At 39.2% G+C, this 17,378-nt stretch overlaps 1 protein-coding gene across 2 annotated transcripts in view; it reads left to right on the top strand.

Annotated features, from left to right (window-relative positions):
* Positions 1–15,811: 15,811 nt before the first annotated feature.
* Positions 15,812–17,378, top strand: part of kdm5c (lysine (K)-specific demethylase 5C) — a 119,191-nt gene continuing 117,624 nt past the window's right edge. For both annotated transcript variants that reach the window (XM_039775743.1, XM_039775742.1), the window contains exons 1-2: positions 15,812–16,793; positions 17,073–17,229. In XM_039775743.1, the coding sequence (XP_039631677.1) occupies positions 16,789–16,793; positions 17,073–17,229 (162 nt within the window). In that variant the 5' untranslated portion in view covers positions 15,812–16,788. The remainder of the gene's footprint in view (positions 16,794–17,072; positions 17,230–17,378) is intronic.

The following is a 17,378-nucleotide window of genomic DNA, read 5'->3' as shown; positions in this document are numbered from 1 at the left end:
TCTCTGGAGATAGGGACCGGAAGGGCACACTGTAGAGGAACCGAAAGTGTACTTTTTTTTTGTATGGAAGTGTCGGTAGGGTCTCATTTTGCTCTGCAAACATCCTGAATCCTTCATGGCATGGATTCAGTGAGATGCTGGACATTTTTCTTTGAGATTCCATTTCATGTTGACATGCTTACATCATGCAATTTATGCAGATTTGACAGCTGCATATTCATTCTGCAAATCACTCATTCTACCACATCCCAAAGGTATCCTGCTGGATTCAGATTAGGTAGCTGAGAGGGCCTCCGAAAAATAATGAACTCATTGTCATGCAAACAGTTTGAGACCATGCAGCGTATTATCATGCTAGGAACAGCTATTAGAAGATGAGTAAAGGGTGGCCATGAAGGAATGCACATGGTTAGCAACAATGCTCAGATAGGTTGTGGCATTCAAACAATGACTGGTTGGTGTTAATGGGCCCAAACTGTGCCAAGAAGATACCCTCCATACCATTACCACTACCACCACCACCAGCCTAGACTGTTGACACAAGACAGGTTGGTTCATAGATTCATGCCATTGGCACCAAATTCTGAGACTAGAATCTGTATGCCTCAGCAGAAATCAAGAGTCATCTGACCAGGTTACATTTTCCAGTCTTCAGCAGTCCAGATTGGTGAGCCTGTGTTCATTGTAGCCTCAGCTTTCTGTTCTTGGCTGACAAGAGTGTAACCCAGCATGGTCTTCGGATATTGTAGCTTTCCCACCTTACGGTTTAACATGCAGTGCATCCAAGATGCTTTTCTCCTCACCACTGCTGTACAGGGTGGTTATCTGACTTACCATTGCCTTTTTGTCATCTCAAATCAGTTTGTCCATTCTTCTTTCATCTCTCATATCAACAAATAATTTTTATCCACAGCACTAACATTCATTGGATGATTTTTGTTTTTTGTAACATTCTGAGGAAACTCTAGAGACTGTTGTGCATGAAAACCCCAGGATATCAGTAGCTATAGAATGCTAAAATCAGTCTGTCTAGCACCAACAATCACAACAGTTTTTAAATCACTGAAATCACATTTTATCTCCATTTTGGTGTTTGATGGGAAAATCAACTGAAGATCCTGAACTGCAGCTGCATGTTTTTATGCATTGTGCTGTTGCCAGATAAATGGCTGATTAGATAATTGTAGGGACAAGAAGGTGAATCAGGTGACAATATGTTCCAGTGACAATTAGTGCTCTCCACAGCAAATACAATATTTCACTGACTGAAAGTCTTTCCAAATGTTAACAGATCACAAATAGCGCAAGTTAAGTTAGGAGATTGAACAGCATAGTTTAAAAAGCATGGATACTTTAGATAATTAATGGTGCCTCTAAAGGAAATTGGTAAAAGCAAAATGTGTAAAATAAGCAATACATGTAATTATTCAAATAGTCCTGATAAATGTTTTGAGAAAGGGCAGCACAGTGGCAGCGCTGCTGCCTTGCAGTTAGGAGACCTGGGTTCGCTTCCCGGGTCCTCCCTGCATGGAGTTTGCATGTTCTCCCCGTGTCTGTGTGGGTTTCCTCCCACACTCCAAAGACATGCATGTTAGGTGCATTGGCGATTCTAAATTGTGCCTAGTGTGTGCTTGGTGTTTGTGTGTCCTGCCCAGGATTGGTTCCTGCCTTGTGCCCTGTGTTGGATGGGATTGGCTCCAGCAGACCCCCGTGACCCTGTGTTCGGATTCAGCGGGTTGGAAAATGGATGGACGTTTTGAGAAATTCCTTGGAGAATTTGTTTTTCACCATTTTCTTAATCAAAAAACATTCCTGAAAGAAAGAGCATATAGGGCATAATTATTGGCACCCCTAAAATACCTTAAATAAAACCAAATAAATGTTCACCTTTGGTTTAAAAAAAATCAAAAAATCTGTTTTTGTTCTGTTATACAGGAACTGCTTTGTTGTCTCTGACCATTTTATTTTTCCCCAAGGTATGAATTTAATGTTGCACACATGTAAAATCCTTTTGCTATCCATCAATACAGGAAAATCTAAACAGATTTTAGCTGGTAGTTATGAAAAAATTAATAGGCGTCTGAAAATATTGTTAAGCACATTTACAGACATAATAAAATTGTTTTAGAAGTATAAGCAGACAAAAATTAACTGGGAAGAGGACACATGAGCATACTACGCCCCCACAACTTAAAGCATAGTAAGAAAGGCTAAGAAAAACCTAAACATTCCAGTTTCTAAACTGCATAGTTTGCGGTTATAATATTTCTAAATCAGCTGTTAGATACCATCTCCATGACAAGAAGCTTTTTGGAAAAGTTCCACAAAATAAGCCCTCTTTAAAAACAAGCCACAAATGCTAAGACTCTTTGGAACTACAAAAAATGATGTTTGTAAAAATGTATTGTGTATTGGGTGAATAGTGTATATCTGAATAAGCTGATAAAATGGGGTCAGCTATCATAACCTGCTGGTGTATATATGCCTTCATTATTTAACATCTAAGTACTGTCTTGTTGAAAGTCATTATTGTGATATGCTGTGTTGCTAAGGCATTATTAAATTGTGATTTGTTTTGTTGTTTCCAGTTCAGAGATGGTTAAATTGACTTGACAGGACAGTATTTAAATCATTGTTATTCAAGCTGTACTAGTTTTGGTAGGAGACTGTGTAATGACGACTGCTGAACTTGGTGATGTTTCACAAGAACATTATTTAACACAAACAACTGTGTCATTATGCTGTTCACCCTAGGATGTGGCATTCAAAAAAATGAAACACAGCTGTATAGATAGTCCAGACAAACTCAGTGCATCCAACAGGTACGCTGGGAACAAAAAATATTTCTTGGAAACAATGTCAGTGCTACAGAGAGTAAGATGGACTTTAATGGAGAAAAGACCGGAAAACATGGTAATGCTGTGTAAAGCACACTTTTTTTTTGTCTTGATTTACTCTTCAAAGCTGGCACGGGAATTTAGCAATTTAAAACGATACAGCTTAAAATCTACACCAATAAACATTACACATAATATAATGGTTAAAAAGAATTTTGAATACCTCTGCATCTAACACCTCACATACTGTATATCCTGCTTCCATTATACTGTATAATGGCCTATTTGTTGTTCACTTTTTGTATGTCAAGTTTACTGTCATGTTTACATAATACAATGAAATTCATACTTGAATGCTTTGACAAATATACAATACACAATAAATAGATAAAAATTATAGTTTGCTTCAACATAAAGTATATACACAATTATATACAATATACATTTGCAAATAGTATATATTTATACATATTTTTTTATGTTACAGTATTATAATTCTTACCATTGTCGTTTCAGCAACCTTATGTCCCTTGAGTGGAAACCTGCTGGTGTATGTGCTAAAAGCTCTGTACCATCTGGCAGAAGGGAGGAATGAGAAATGTGGCTGTGCACAGTGGCTGAGGTCTTTACTAATCCTGTTTATCCTTCTAAGGCAGAGTGTGTTGTACATGTACTGATGAGAGGCATCTTAGTGCTGGCAATATTCTGTGCCACCATCACCACCCTCTGCAGTGCTTTACGACCTTTAGGCCAGCAAGTGCCATACGTGCATGTGATGTACCCAGTGAGGGTGGACTTCACAGTGGACTTGTAGATGTTCATGAGAAGAGATGGAGACCTGTGAGCTGTCCTCAGATGTCTGAGTAAGTAGAGGCGCTGATGAGCTTTATGACAAGAGGAAACATATGTTGTGCCCAATTAAGTTCATCTGTCACTACAAGAAATGTAAAGCCAGCAAACCTTCCAATGCAGATGTCAACTGCCATCTTCTTACAGTTTTACTGACATTAAGGGTGAGATTATTGTCCTGCCAGTCAGCAGGCAGATCTCTTGTCTGTAAATTGTTTCATTACTGTTTAATGATGGAGCCACACAGTCAGGGATTAACAAGGTGTACAGCAGTGGCGTCAGCACATTATCCTGTGGAGTGCCAGCATTGAAATATGTGATGCTGCCAATTTGTACATGCTGAAGTCTGTTGGTTAAGAAGCTCAAAATCCATCCAAAGTGGCTGCAAGTTTTCATTCATGCCACTTTCTGATTTAGTGACCATTTACTGCTAATGCAAAAAACATGCTTTACCTTAATTGTAAATGCTTTGCTCTTTAAGATTCAGAACCCTTAAATGTTTTTTTTTTTTCTGAGAACACCATCAAAATATTTTGTGGACCAGAATAGATTAATATTTTCCAGTCCTTTGCTATTTTTATTTAAAAAAATGAACAATTCAGGATTTTGAATCCTAAAACACAGGTTAAGTAAAATTAAGCAAAAGAAGTAGGTTCCGGGCGGAACGGTGGCACAGTGGGTAGCGCTGCTGCCTCACAGTTAGGAGACCCGGATCGTCCCTGCGTGGAATTTGCATGTTCTTCCCGTGTCTGCGTGGGTTTCCTCACACAGTCCAAAGACATGCAGGTTAGGTGGACTGGCGATTCTAAATTGTCCCTAGTGTGTGCTTGGTGTGTGTGTGTGCCCTGCCCGGGGTTTGTTTCCTGCCTTGCACCCTGTGTTGACTGGGATTGGCTCCAGCAGACCCTCGTGACCCCTGTAGTTAGGGTATAGCGGGTTGGATAATGGATGGATGGATGAAGTAGGTTCCATTGGCAACAATAACTAGTCACTAATTAAGAAAGCAGCTGAAACAGAAACCTGCCATTTGGCACCCCTGTCTCAGTTCAGTTGTTACAAGAACAGCAGGTCTAAAGTTTGATTCAAGAAAAGATCACAGAGTTTCAATATTTTAAAGCTAACCACTTTAACTTCTATTTAACTCTATTATAGGAAGCGTAATTTAAGTAGCACATTTACTTTAATAGGCCATCATTTGTACCTGTGTTGCCATTTGCTTCAGAAAGGTTTCAAAGTGCTTGAATGAAAGTATCTTAACCTCTTGAACTGACAATCATTATTATGTTGGATATATCATTGCATAGAAGTTTATGCTTACAGACGACACATGTCTTTTGGTAAAACATTTCATTTAGATTATTTAAGAAACACTTGTTTTACAAAATGTGTATCTCCATTTTGTAACTGTTTAAGCATGTTTATTAAGGAGCCACATTTAAATATTAATATTTGTTGGATGTGTAACAAAAAAGGCTGTGCTTGAAAGAAGGTAAGAAACCACATGGACATCTACTTTACCTGACAGTAATCTTTACACCTGTGGCTTTTTATTTTAAAAAAGGTTTTTGTTTATGATTTTGCTTGTGAACTTAAAAAGTTAATAAAGGTATACATTGAAAGGCTACTATTTTCATTTTCTCATGTGTATTCAGCCAGACAAAGCCAGAAGTCTACGTGACCATCATCATCAGGGGCCTCATGTATAAACGGTGCGTACGAACAGAAATGTTGCGTAAGAACTTTTCCACGTTCAAATCGCGATGTATAAAACCTACACTTGGCGTAAAGCCACGCACTTTTCCACGGTACCTCATGCCTTGTCGTACGCAAGTTCTCCGCTCGGTTTTGCAAACTGGCGGCACCCAGCGTCAAAGCAGTGCTACTGTTCTTGTGTGATTACTCATTATTTTCATGACGCGGCTTTATAAATACACAGAAACTAACCGCATATTGTTTATTAGTGTAATGCATCTGATTGTAATTAACTCGTAACAATATAATGGTAGAGGGAACAGCCATAGTATTCCAAATACCATAACTGCTTTAGCGTTGTTACTCTCACTGCACCTTCTTCTTCTTCTTCTTCTTCTTCTTTCAGCTCCTCCCGTTAGGAGTTGCCACAGCGGATCATCTTTTTCCATATTTCTCTCACTGCACCACTCGGAGCATTTATATCACTGTATCTGAGTGTGAATCACAGCAGCAGCTGATCGGAAAGAGAATTATCGGTATACGGCATTAAGCACACGCTGTCTCTGCCACGGCAAAACGTTTCAAAGCCTTTCCTGTACGGACCTCCCGGTTCAAAACAGTTTAATCCCAAGAACTTTAAATGCAGCCAATCAAGTGCTCCTTGTAGAACTGTTTGTACTTATAAGTACAATCACCACACTGTAAACTTGCACTACAGTTATAATATCGCACAACCTGAGCCACTTTATAAAGCGCGTATTTACATATGATGACGATATCATTTTTAAGGTGAAATGCAGCAAAATATGTTTGTTAAATTATACAGATAAAACTTTAACTTCATTTAAATAATCTATATTCTTCACTGGGAGTGTCTTTAAGGATAGAATAATTAAACATGTACTACGAAGATATTTCAATGTTCTTTAAACGTTTTGAAGAATCGGCGCTAAGCTTACAGATGGCTTAACTTCTATTACAGAGCTGATTGTATGGCGATCGGTTACTTGGGGAAAGAAAAGCAAGGACTGCAGTGACGGCTACGCCAATATATATTGAATATAAAACAGAAAGAGAAAATAACAACACAGCAAAAAACGCAGTGACAAATTTCGGCAAAAGTTAAATGCTTGTGTCATGAGCACGAGGCGGCTAGTGTCTGCAACATACGTGGCCATCCACCGTGCATGACATTGGCGGCGAAGGAGCCACCGATTCTTCCTCTGCCTAGTGCCACCACAAGCTTAGAGTTGCCCCTGAGTACTGCTGCAATAAATTATTTCATCGAAGTGAAACATGTTTAATAACGTGCTTTAACTCCTATCATCATGAAAATGACATCACGTATACATCTCAGTATTTTAGTTATTCAGAGAGCTGTAATATCACAAATGTAATGGACTCTGTGTCCAGTTGGAGGAAGAGAACCGGTTTAAGAAGCACATATAGAGCACATAGAAAATCAAATACAAAACAAAGCATTTAACGTGCTACTTTAATTACGATGTGATTTTAGAAACTGGTTAATTAAACAATTTTAAGATAAATTTTATGATGTTCTACTTTAATGACAAAATAAACTACGTGATTAAAGTGGAAATGTCGAGATTGAAGTTGACATTTCGTGCTTTTTCCCCACCGTGTGGCTTTTTTCTCTGTACCCTAATAAGCTTTCATATGACACTCAGACAGTGGGCTTACAACTCGGCTTTCCACGGCGACTTTGATATGTGACTTCTTTTTATTTCCGGCACTGTGCGATTTTGTGGATGTGAGCTTTCATGTTTCTCCAACACGCTATGCCACTCGATCAACTTCCTTGTGTTGATTATACCACGGCTTATTTGAACAAATAGTATGTTTTTCCTTTGCCTCCACTTGGTATTCGCTGAAATTCTTATGTTTCCCCCCATGCTTTTCCCATTGTCTTTTCACAGAAGGCTGCGCTTAAGGGCGATTTATATTGATTTGCATATTCAAAGAGGCGTAATTCTGGGAGGATTTGGGGCGTTACATAATGCGCGTGCACGAGCGTTAGTTTTCACGCTGATCGGGATTTATGTAGCGGAAGAACGTGGAAGTTGGAGTACGCATAGATTCCTGCATCTGGATTTTTCTGTGCGTAAGCACATTTCGGCTTTTGTGCTTATGCCATGTTATAGTGCGAGTTCTACGCACGGCGTTATACATGAGGCCCCAGGTCTTTCCATGAAAACCCTAAATACAAAGAGGACTGTTTGACTTATGTTAGTTAGATTGCCCAGAGGGGACTGGGCGGTCTTGTGGTCTGGAACCCCACAGATTTTATTTTTTTTCTCCAGCTTTTGGAGTTTTTTTTTTGTTTTTTCTGTCCACCCTGGCCATCGGACCTTGCTTATTCTATGTTAATTAATGTTGACTTATGTTTATTTTTTATTGTGTATTCTATTTTTCTATTCATTTTGTAAAGCACTTTGAGCTACATTTTTTTGTATGAATATGTGCTATATAAATAAATGTTGATTGATTGATTGAGAAGTCCTTCCAAGATGGAGAGATGATAAAAAATGCCTTCGTTGAGGCAGATGGCTAGGGAGAAATTCCTGCTGAGATTTCAAGACCCCTGGCTGGAGAAAAAGGAGTTTCTCCTTGTCATTAAACATGCAGAATACAAGCAACTTAATAACGATCAATGGCCGCTAGACTTGGAATTTTTTTTTCCCATCTGACCAACATGTTGAATGAGCTAAATTTAGAGCTGCAAGGAAAAGAGAAAAGCATGGTCAATATGATTAGCTCAGTTAATGCTTTCAAACGAAAAATGTAACATCTGTCCTCAAAGCTGCAGCGCCTTGATTTGGGGAACATCCAAAACCTCGCGTCAGAGCTGGAGAGGCAATGGAAGGTGTGTGTGCAACTTGACAGCATACGCTACACAGAGCAGATTGAAAATTGTCTGTCAGACTTTATCTAATGGAAAAAAGTAACGATTCGAGTGTTGCCCAATGTAGCGGAGTAGGAGTAGCATTTCTTCTTCACAAATGTACTCAAGTAAAAGTAAAAAGTAGGGTGCAGTAAAACTACTCTTAGAAGTACAATTTTTTAAAAAGTTACTCAAGTAAATGTAACGGTGTAAATGTAACTCGTTACTACCCACCTCTGATACTCAGTATATATGTACTGTATATATACTGCTCAAAAGAATTAAAGGAACACTTTTTAATCAGAGTATGGCAATAAAGTCAATGAAACTTATGGGATATTAATCTGGTCAGTTAAGTAGCAGAGGGGGTTGTTAATCAGTTTCAGCTGCTGTGGTGTTAATGAAATTAACAACAGGTGCACTCGAGGGGCAACAATGAGATGACCCCCAAAACAGGAATGGTTTAACAGGTGGAGGCCACTGACATTTTTCCCTCCTCATCTTTTCTGACTGTTTCTTCACTAGTTTTGCATTTGGCTACAGTCAGTGTCACTACTGGTAGCATGAGGCGATACCTGGACCCTACAGAGGTTGCACAGGTAGTCCATCTTCTCCAGGATGGCACATCAATACGTGTCATTGCCAGAAGGTTTTCTGTGTCTCCCTGCACAGTCTCAAGGGCATGGAGGAGATTCTAGGAGACAAGCAGTTACTCTAGGAGAGCTGGAGAGGGCCATAGAAGGTCCATAATCCATCAGCAGGACCAGTATCTGCTCCTTTGGGCAAGGAGGAACAGGATGAGCACTGCCAGAGCCCTACAAAATGACCTCCAGCAGACCACTGGTGTGAATGTCTCTGACCAAACAATCAGAAACAGACTTCAAGAGGGTTGCCTGAGCGCCCAAATGTCTACTGCGCCTGTGCTCACTGCACAGCACCGGGAGCTCAATTGGCATTTGCCATAGAATACCAGAATTGGCAGGTCCACCACTGGCGTCCTGTGCTTTTCACAGATGAGAGCAGGTTCACCCTGAGTATATGTGAAAGACGGAAAGGGTCAGGAGAAGCCGTGGAGAATATTATGCTGCCTGTAACATCGTTTAGCATGACTGGTTTGGTGGTGGGTCAGTGATGATCTTGGAGGCATATTCATGGAGCGACTCACAGACCTCTACAGGCTAGACAACGGCATCTTGACTGCCATTAGGTATCAGGATGAAATCCTTGGACCCATTGTCAGACCCTACGCTGGTGCAGTAGGTCCTGGTTTCCTCCTAATGCACGACAATGCCCGGCCTCATGTGGCAAGAGTATGCATGCAGTACCTGGAGGATGAAGGAATTGAAACAATTGAATGGCCTTCACGATCCCCTGACTTAAACTCAATAGAACATCTGTGGAACATTATGTTTCGGTCCATTAGGCGCCGCCAGGTTGCTCCTCAGACTGTACAACAGCTCAGGGATGCCCTCATACAGATCTGGGAGGAAATGCCACAAGACACCATCCGTCGTCTCATTAGGAGCATGCCCCGACGTTGTCAAGCATGCATACAAGCTTGTGGGGGCCATACTGAAAAGCATTTTGAGTAGCAGAAATTAAGTTTTTGAAAAAATGGACTAGCCTGCCACATCTTCATTTCACTCTGATTTTAGGGTGTCTACACAATTGAGCCCTCTGTAGGCAGAAAACTTTTATTTCCATTAAAAGACTTGGCATCCTTTTGTTCCTAAGACATTGCCCTGTCGTTATTTGTATAGATATCCAACTTCATATTGAGATCTGATGTATCTAATGTGTATATTTAAAGTGTTCCTCTAATTTTTGTGAGCAGTGTATATATATATATATATATATATATATATATATATATATATATATACACAGTCGATTCCAGTTAATTGGACCACTGGTTAATTAGACCGCTTATTCAGACCGAATCCTAAAGAACCGAAACAGATCAAGTTACATAAGCCTAATATTGTTTGCTTATTTGGACCAAAATTATGTTTAATCGGACCAAAGAACGTGACAGAGAATAAGAAAAAGAAGCCACAAGTCGCCTGCAGAAAGCGAATGTAAGTGTAAAGCGGAAGACCATGAAAGTGCTGATGATGTCACTTGCACTAACTCATTAGGGTCAACACAGGATGCCAGGAAATGCATTGAAACTTTGCGCTGCTATTTCATGCAGGAGGGAAATAAAGGCAGTCCCATTGATGCGTTAGATGTTTGTGGTGATTTTGTTCAAGTGCAGTGCGTCAACAGAATGCGTCAGATCACACTCGACAAGTTCTTCAAACGTTGACTGGAATTTGCTAATGTAACCTTTTTTATTGTGATTCGCATGCTGAGTGTCATGTAGATCGTTTCGAAGAATTTGTAGATTTCTTTTTCAATAAACAAAGCTGTAAGCAGATGTACATGTACGTAGTTCTTGTTTGTACGTTCTCCATACGTGTGTGCAGCACAATAAAAGTCATAATGACATTTTAATATGTTACTTATAGCACGTCCCGTCTTGGTTGCACATGTATAGGGCATGTTCGTGTAATCGGACCAGCCAGTTATTAGAACCAAAATGATCCCGTCCCGATGTGGTCCGATTAACAGGAATCAACTGTATATATATATATATATATATATATATATATATATATATATATATATATATATATATTAGTATTTTAATGTAGGTAGATCATTTGATCATTTTGACCCAGTCATTTTAAAAGTAGCTCGCAAGCCAAAAAAGTGTGGGCACCCCTGCTTTATTGCAATGTTTTTCTAAGTTTTTATCTGCCCATTTCTTTTGAGTTTTCTTGTCACCATTTTGAAATTCAATACTGTGTGCCTTCAGTAAATTCCTAATGTCAGGAGTAATCCACTGTTTCTTATTAGGATTTTTGCTGAATCACATTATGACATCTGCATACTCATCCACATCTGATGAGAAAACTGGGTTCTAATACACACAGCAAGCATTTCTGAATAATTTTAACATTTAATTTAACTACATGCCATGGTCCCTCATCTTAGTTGCTTGGTATACTGTAGTTTATTTAAAGTACAGGTCACAGGTTACAAGCTGCAAAATAAAAAAAAAAATCAACCAAGAAAGACAAAGTTGTTTATTACCAAAGTATGAAAAGGAAAAGCAAGTGCACCCAGAAACCAGTGGTTCAACTTGTGTCAACAGAACAGTCATAGATGATGAAACTATGTATTGGTTTAGGACAGGCTAAATGTTGGATTGTTAGGATCAGATAATACTCCCATGGATGGTGACAACTCTTGAGTAAAGTGCCCAATGTAATTATGTGGCAAATCCAACCAACCAATATGCAGTCATATGCATGCCGGCGGTGTCTGTAAATGGTGCCCTAGAAGCTCCCACATATGCTTTACCTGTGAGAAAGATCCATGAATAACACTGGAAAAAGCATGTAATAGACACAAAACAATCATTTTCAGGAACCAGCAGCCAGTTGTGTTTCTACTGTTGGAAAATTGCACCAGAGAAATTTGCAACAAATTCCTGACAAATATTGTCATCTTATAATGGTGGGGTCATACTATTATTAACAGGAGTCAGATGTCACCAGCAAGCATGTAGTGGCAGCGCACAAACGTGCCCTTCGACTATGCTTGACAATGCTTGGTGGATCATCTTTCCCAATGGGACTCTCTAAGCCAGGAAACGGACTGGAATCAGTGATGCAGTAATACTTTTGCTGTGTCATATCCTTTACGGCATTATCAAGTGCCATGAATTCTGTATTGCTATGCTAGGGTTATCATTAATAAAATGTGTGTGTGTATTGATATAGGTGCTATATTGTATTAAAAGTGAGGGCAAGCAAAGGTTACTTGACAGATCTTTAAGTAAGCAAGAAAAGACTACAGTTTTAGCCAAATTTAAAAAGTAAAACATTTTTTGTTCACAAGAATTACTTATGAATACCTTCTACTTGTTTTTTTTTTTTTGGTCTAGCACATAGTGTATGATATTCTGTGCAATGTGTCTTGATGTGTAATTATGCAAGGTATCAAGCTTTTTGGGATTCCCCTTCTATTTTTGACCATCTAGACCCAAAAGAAATTCATGTTTAGGTCCATATTGGATCATATTTTATGCAGAAAATTTTACCCTTATGTTAAAAAGTAAGCCAAATAAGGCATCTTCAGAAAAAATTATCAGAAAGAGGGGCGTGGAAATCAATTTTTTTTCTACTTGTCCACAGACAAGTAAACTTAGAAAATCCAATTGTCTGCCAGTTAAATTCACTTGCCAATAAACAAATAACAAAAGTGAAAAATTGTTTATTTTTTCTGATCTCTTTTATTGATACCAAAACTGCCTTCCATTTTAAAACTGAAAAAAGTTCTTTCAGGGAGTAGTATTTTGCCATCTTGCTCTAGAACATTATATAAAAGATTCCCTTATCATTTTAACTCACTAATAAACAATGCCTTCATTATAGCTACACTAGTTCTGTTTCACATATTACAGTTACATAACAGAACACTGTCCTGATTCATTTTCTGCCATGTTCTTCAGCTTTTGCCTTGCAACATCTTCTCCCCCCAAGAATGTTTACCATCTCAGACAGCATGGGCTGAATGCTGTTCATTTCTGCATTTACCCACGGAAACTCTATGAGCCATTGCGATTGAAAAGACCGTTTTCGTTTTTTATCATACTCACGGTCCCTTTAAGCTTTTGTTTTTCTTTTCTTGCCCTTCATTGTTAGGTTTCTCATGGCCTGTTTTGACAGTTTTAATCAAGAAACGATCCATTTCTCATCCGCGATGCTACTTGCTTCAGTTTCAGCAACACACGTATATAGCGAGAAAAACGTGCTTACCGCAGTGCATTATGGGTTACGCAGGTAATTCCTAATGACGTACTCGAAATTCCGCAGGATGGTACATTTCCAAAGAAGTAAATATTACCGATGTTGTCGGGAAAAAATAATCGCGTCTAAGTGAATATTTTTGTAGATATTTCATAACATGTGGAAACAATGTTTTCTTCTTTATTTTTAATAAACTCTAATCAAAAACGATCTATAGACAGCTCATCAAAATTGATGTTGTCATGCAATAAACTTCTTAACTCTACAATATATCCTACGCGAAATCGCAAATTTCAGGAAAGACTAACTGCCTAACAAGCTTTGTTACGTGGTGAAAACATTTGCACTGTAAGTAAAATGACCGCATTTTTATGTAGAAACAATGAATTTTATCAATAATATATAAAAGTTATCGATTATAATGAAAAATCAGATTATATCGTAATGTCGGCATGAAAAAAATGACCGCATCTCCAAGCGTGTAAATAGTAGGGTAAAATACTTATGTAAGACCGTAAGAGTGCTTCCTTTTTGAAAAAGCAGCCGTCGTTTTGTAAACAATATCGAAGACCAAGACACGAAGAACATGCCTAAGTAGACTGTTTCTGCACGAAGTATGTACCCAAATATTTAAAATTTGAAAGTAGTGGTAAAAATGTGACCTGCACAGTACATATACTGTACTTCTTTTTTTCTCCAGAAATTGCACTTGTCCTTGGACAACTGAAACCAGAAAAACTCGCTTGTCCGACGGTCAATTTTCCCGTGTCGGGCGTTGAATTTCCGCACCCCTGAATGCACATGGCACATCAACCAATCTCAGGGGTTCATGCCCTAATAGGATATAAAGGGTCAAAATTACTCTTTCCCAAAACTTTCAAAAAATGGGGATTGGTTTGTGCAGTGTCCTTTTTATGTTGCTTTTGAGGTTGTTGAGACATAAGACTATGGTAATATTTTTGGTATCTGATTATTTACTGGTGGCCCTAGCTTCCAAGAGCCACTCAAAGAAAGTAAAAAATGACAACTTTCAAACATATACATTCAGGGGTATTGTTTCAGATTATTTCAAAGTCAGTGTTTACAAATCTGATGTTATTTTTTGATTTCAGTTCCTTTACTAGGGATCTAGCCCACACCCCTATAAGAGGGAGAAATGTCAAATTTCTGTAAAAATCAAGAATATTTGGACTTTAAAAATTTAAACTGAAGCATACACTTTAATACTTCAAGAATGTGATGCAACACACTATTCTTGTTTATTATGTATTTCAACCTCATAAAGTAAATCATTACATTTTTATGAACAACCCGAATTAGGGCGGCTCACACTAATTCAGAGTTTTTATTTTCTCTAAGGGCAGCTTTGGGGGATTTAAAGCTGAAAACCTGTTGGTTGAGAACGTAGTTGGGTAATAATGATGCTCGAAGCAATTTACTTCCTTTTGGGCTTCAGGTTTGATCTTAGCCAACTACTAATTTCAAGTAGTGCTCCTATTCTGTTTCGAGTCTATGGCCGTTTCCGGATTCACGATTTATAAGGTAGCTGTATTTGATAGAAAGTTTGTTTTGACAAGCAAGAAAGGTTAATCAAAAATCAATGATAAAAAGTAAAAAAAAAAAGTACTAGCTGGCGTAATTTTGACTAGATTGTTCACATAACTTCGAACTCATGCTTGAATCAGTCTCGATACACTTCCAGTTATCGTCTTTTTCTGGTGAGTGGCCCTGTAGTGGTGTTTATGAGTGTAACGGACACGCAAACCTAACGATTTGCATTCTAAGCCACGTTGATCCACGTCTTTATGCAAATTCGGTTGCTATCTCTGGGTACCTGCTATTTTTGTCACAGAATTTATTCTTACAGCCTTGGAGATTATCTCGTTCCACTGACATTAACCTTTAAATGCTTCCGAACATTAACGACATGAAAGATGACAAATAAGGTAAGAAATCTGTTTCGTGATATTTATATATTTCTGTATTTTATAAAGTGCATAATTAACCACTCTGTGAAGGAAATTGCAATAAAACGAAAAATAAAGCATAAACAATATGAAAGCCAAAACAGGATACAATGCACATCACGGCACGGCTCAAAAAAAGGATAAACAATACTTTATTATACACAGCACATATCCCAATAAAAACTACAGAACTTGAGAGCGCTAAAAATAAACATTTTACAGAGTTTTCATCACTCCACGTAACATTACGCATTTGCATTACTTTACGTTTACTCTCTCACCTTGTTTAAATGTTCTTTAAGACAACTAAGCGAGCAACACTTTCAAAAAGCCTCGCGGAGGCACCATCGAGTTCTACGCAAGGGGGTTGCGTTCTGACGCTATCGCGCAGGAAGAAACGCGAGACCACGCTCCGTGGCGACCGGTTTTACTTTTTTGACCGGAGCCGCAAGCATACAATATTGTATCCCTTCGCGTCACGTTCAACATCCTAAACATTGAAAAAATGAAAAAAAATAAAATTGTCACCAGGCGGCGAAATGCCTGTTTCCCTCATAAATTGTGTAACTGTGTGGCTATTGGAAGGTACTGGAAGGAGAACAACTCACACCTTACACCTGTTAATTCTATCTAAATTGGTCGAACTGCTTTCTCCCCCCCTTTCCTGCGGACTGATGTCGAAGTGCTGGTTTGTTGAAGGTGGTGGTGTTGAGGTCGTGATGAAATCAATATGGTGTCTCTGGAAGACGACCGGTGGGGAGGTGAATAATAAAGAAAAATATTTTGTGAATTATACTATGGTGTATAAAAGGTTTCCGTTCTAAAGAAAGAGAAGTCCAGAGGTCTACACAGGACGTGAGACAAGAAACATTTACAGCTTATTTGCTGTTGCTAATTTCGACTGTAACACCGACGCAAATAAATGCAACCAGAGTTAAATTAAATCTTTCTTCTGGGAAAGGGAAGTACAAGAAGTAATACTGTCTGAAAGAGCAGCGTGGCTAACACCTTGACAAAACAGTGGCCGCTCATACTGGGGCAGACGCCGAGTGATGATGGGCTGAAGGAGAGACCGTATCCGGACTGTCCCGTAGCAGACAAAGACTGTGGAATCGCAGGGAAATATCCATCTTGGTGATTGACGGGGTCAGGGCGGTGCAAGAGCCATCCCGGCGATACTCGGCGGCAACGACACCAGGGGATATTCACTTCGGCGAACAAATGCCAGGCCTGTCAACGGAGACGTAAACAAATCGCGGCGCATGCCTGGCTGTTGGTTGACCGGCCATCCTCTGTTCCTATTCCACTCTGAAGGCCTCTTTACTATTCTTCCCCTCATTGTTTTGCATTATTGAGGATAGGTGTTGGCGTTTTAACAAAATATTTTTAAAGACTTTAATGTCTTTGGACTTGGTTATTAGGCGAAGATTACGTGCACGTATGTTAATAGATGGACAAGAAAGGATAGTAGAAACTAACGTTTGTTATCTACCCTTCAGCAATCAGCACTCTTCGCGAAAACTTAAGGATTAAGGACATTGGTGATCCTCGTCAAACAAAAATAAGAAATAAGCACACATGGGGATAGAATAAATATAAACTGGTCAAGAAGACGAAGGATCAGAGTTTTGTGTGGACAGCTGACAGCTGTGTTTTGTGTACAGGAAGCAAATTGAACTGAAATGAGGTGAGTAGTTGACGCGTGATTATGCAGGTTTTCTCGAGGTCAGACGTTGGGCCCGATTGTTTTGGTCTGGTTTGGTCCAGGGTATGCCGAGGGGGGTGGTAGGAGGTTGTTTGGCCTACATCCTGAAGATAAGCAAGGTGTTCCTCGTGTTTTCATTCAGATGCCATATCTTCCCGGTAGGGGGCGACACTCTTCTCGGGTCTAGCGCTTTGTACTATGCATGTAGATTTTGATTTGTAACATTTATTGAATGCTGATGGCTCTGCTTTCGCTCCCCAGTTTGTACCGGAAGATGGATGTCGAGGAATTTATACCGCCCCCAGAGTGTCCAGTTTTTGAACCTACGTGGGAGGAGTTCGCCGACCCACTTGGTTACATCGCTAAAATTAGACCCATCGCAGAGAAGTCCGGCATCTGCAAGATCCGACCTCCAGGGGTAATCTGTTGCCTTTTTTCTCTCTTTTGTGTTTTAACGTTTTACCTAGTGTCGAAAAACTATGAAATTGCTAAGGATGGTATTTTTGCTATCCATTTTTGTTTTTATTGGGGGTGGGGGGCTTAGGTTTACCTAGGGTGTTTCTAGGC

Source organism: Polypterus senegalus, chromosome 13 (genome assembly GCF_016835505.1).
Source record: "Polypterus senegalus isolate Bchr_013 chromosome 13, ASM1683550v1, whole genome shotgun sequence".
Taxonomy (NCBI): Eukaryota; Metazoa; Chordata; class Cladistia; order Polypteriformes; family Polypteridae; genus Polypterus; species Polypterus senegalus.
The sequence above is the reverse complement of the archived record's forward strand: the minus strand, read 5'-3'. Positions and strand labels throughout refer to the sequence as shown.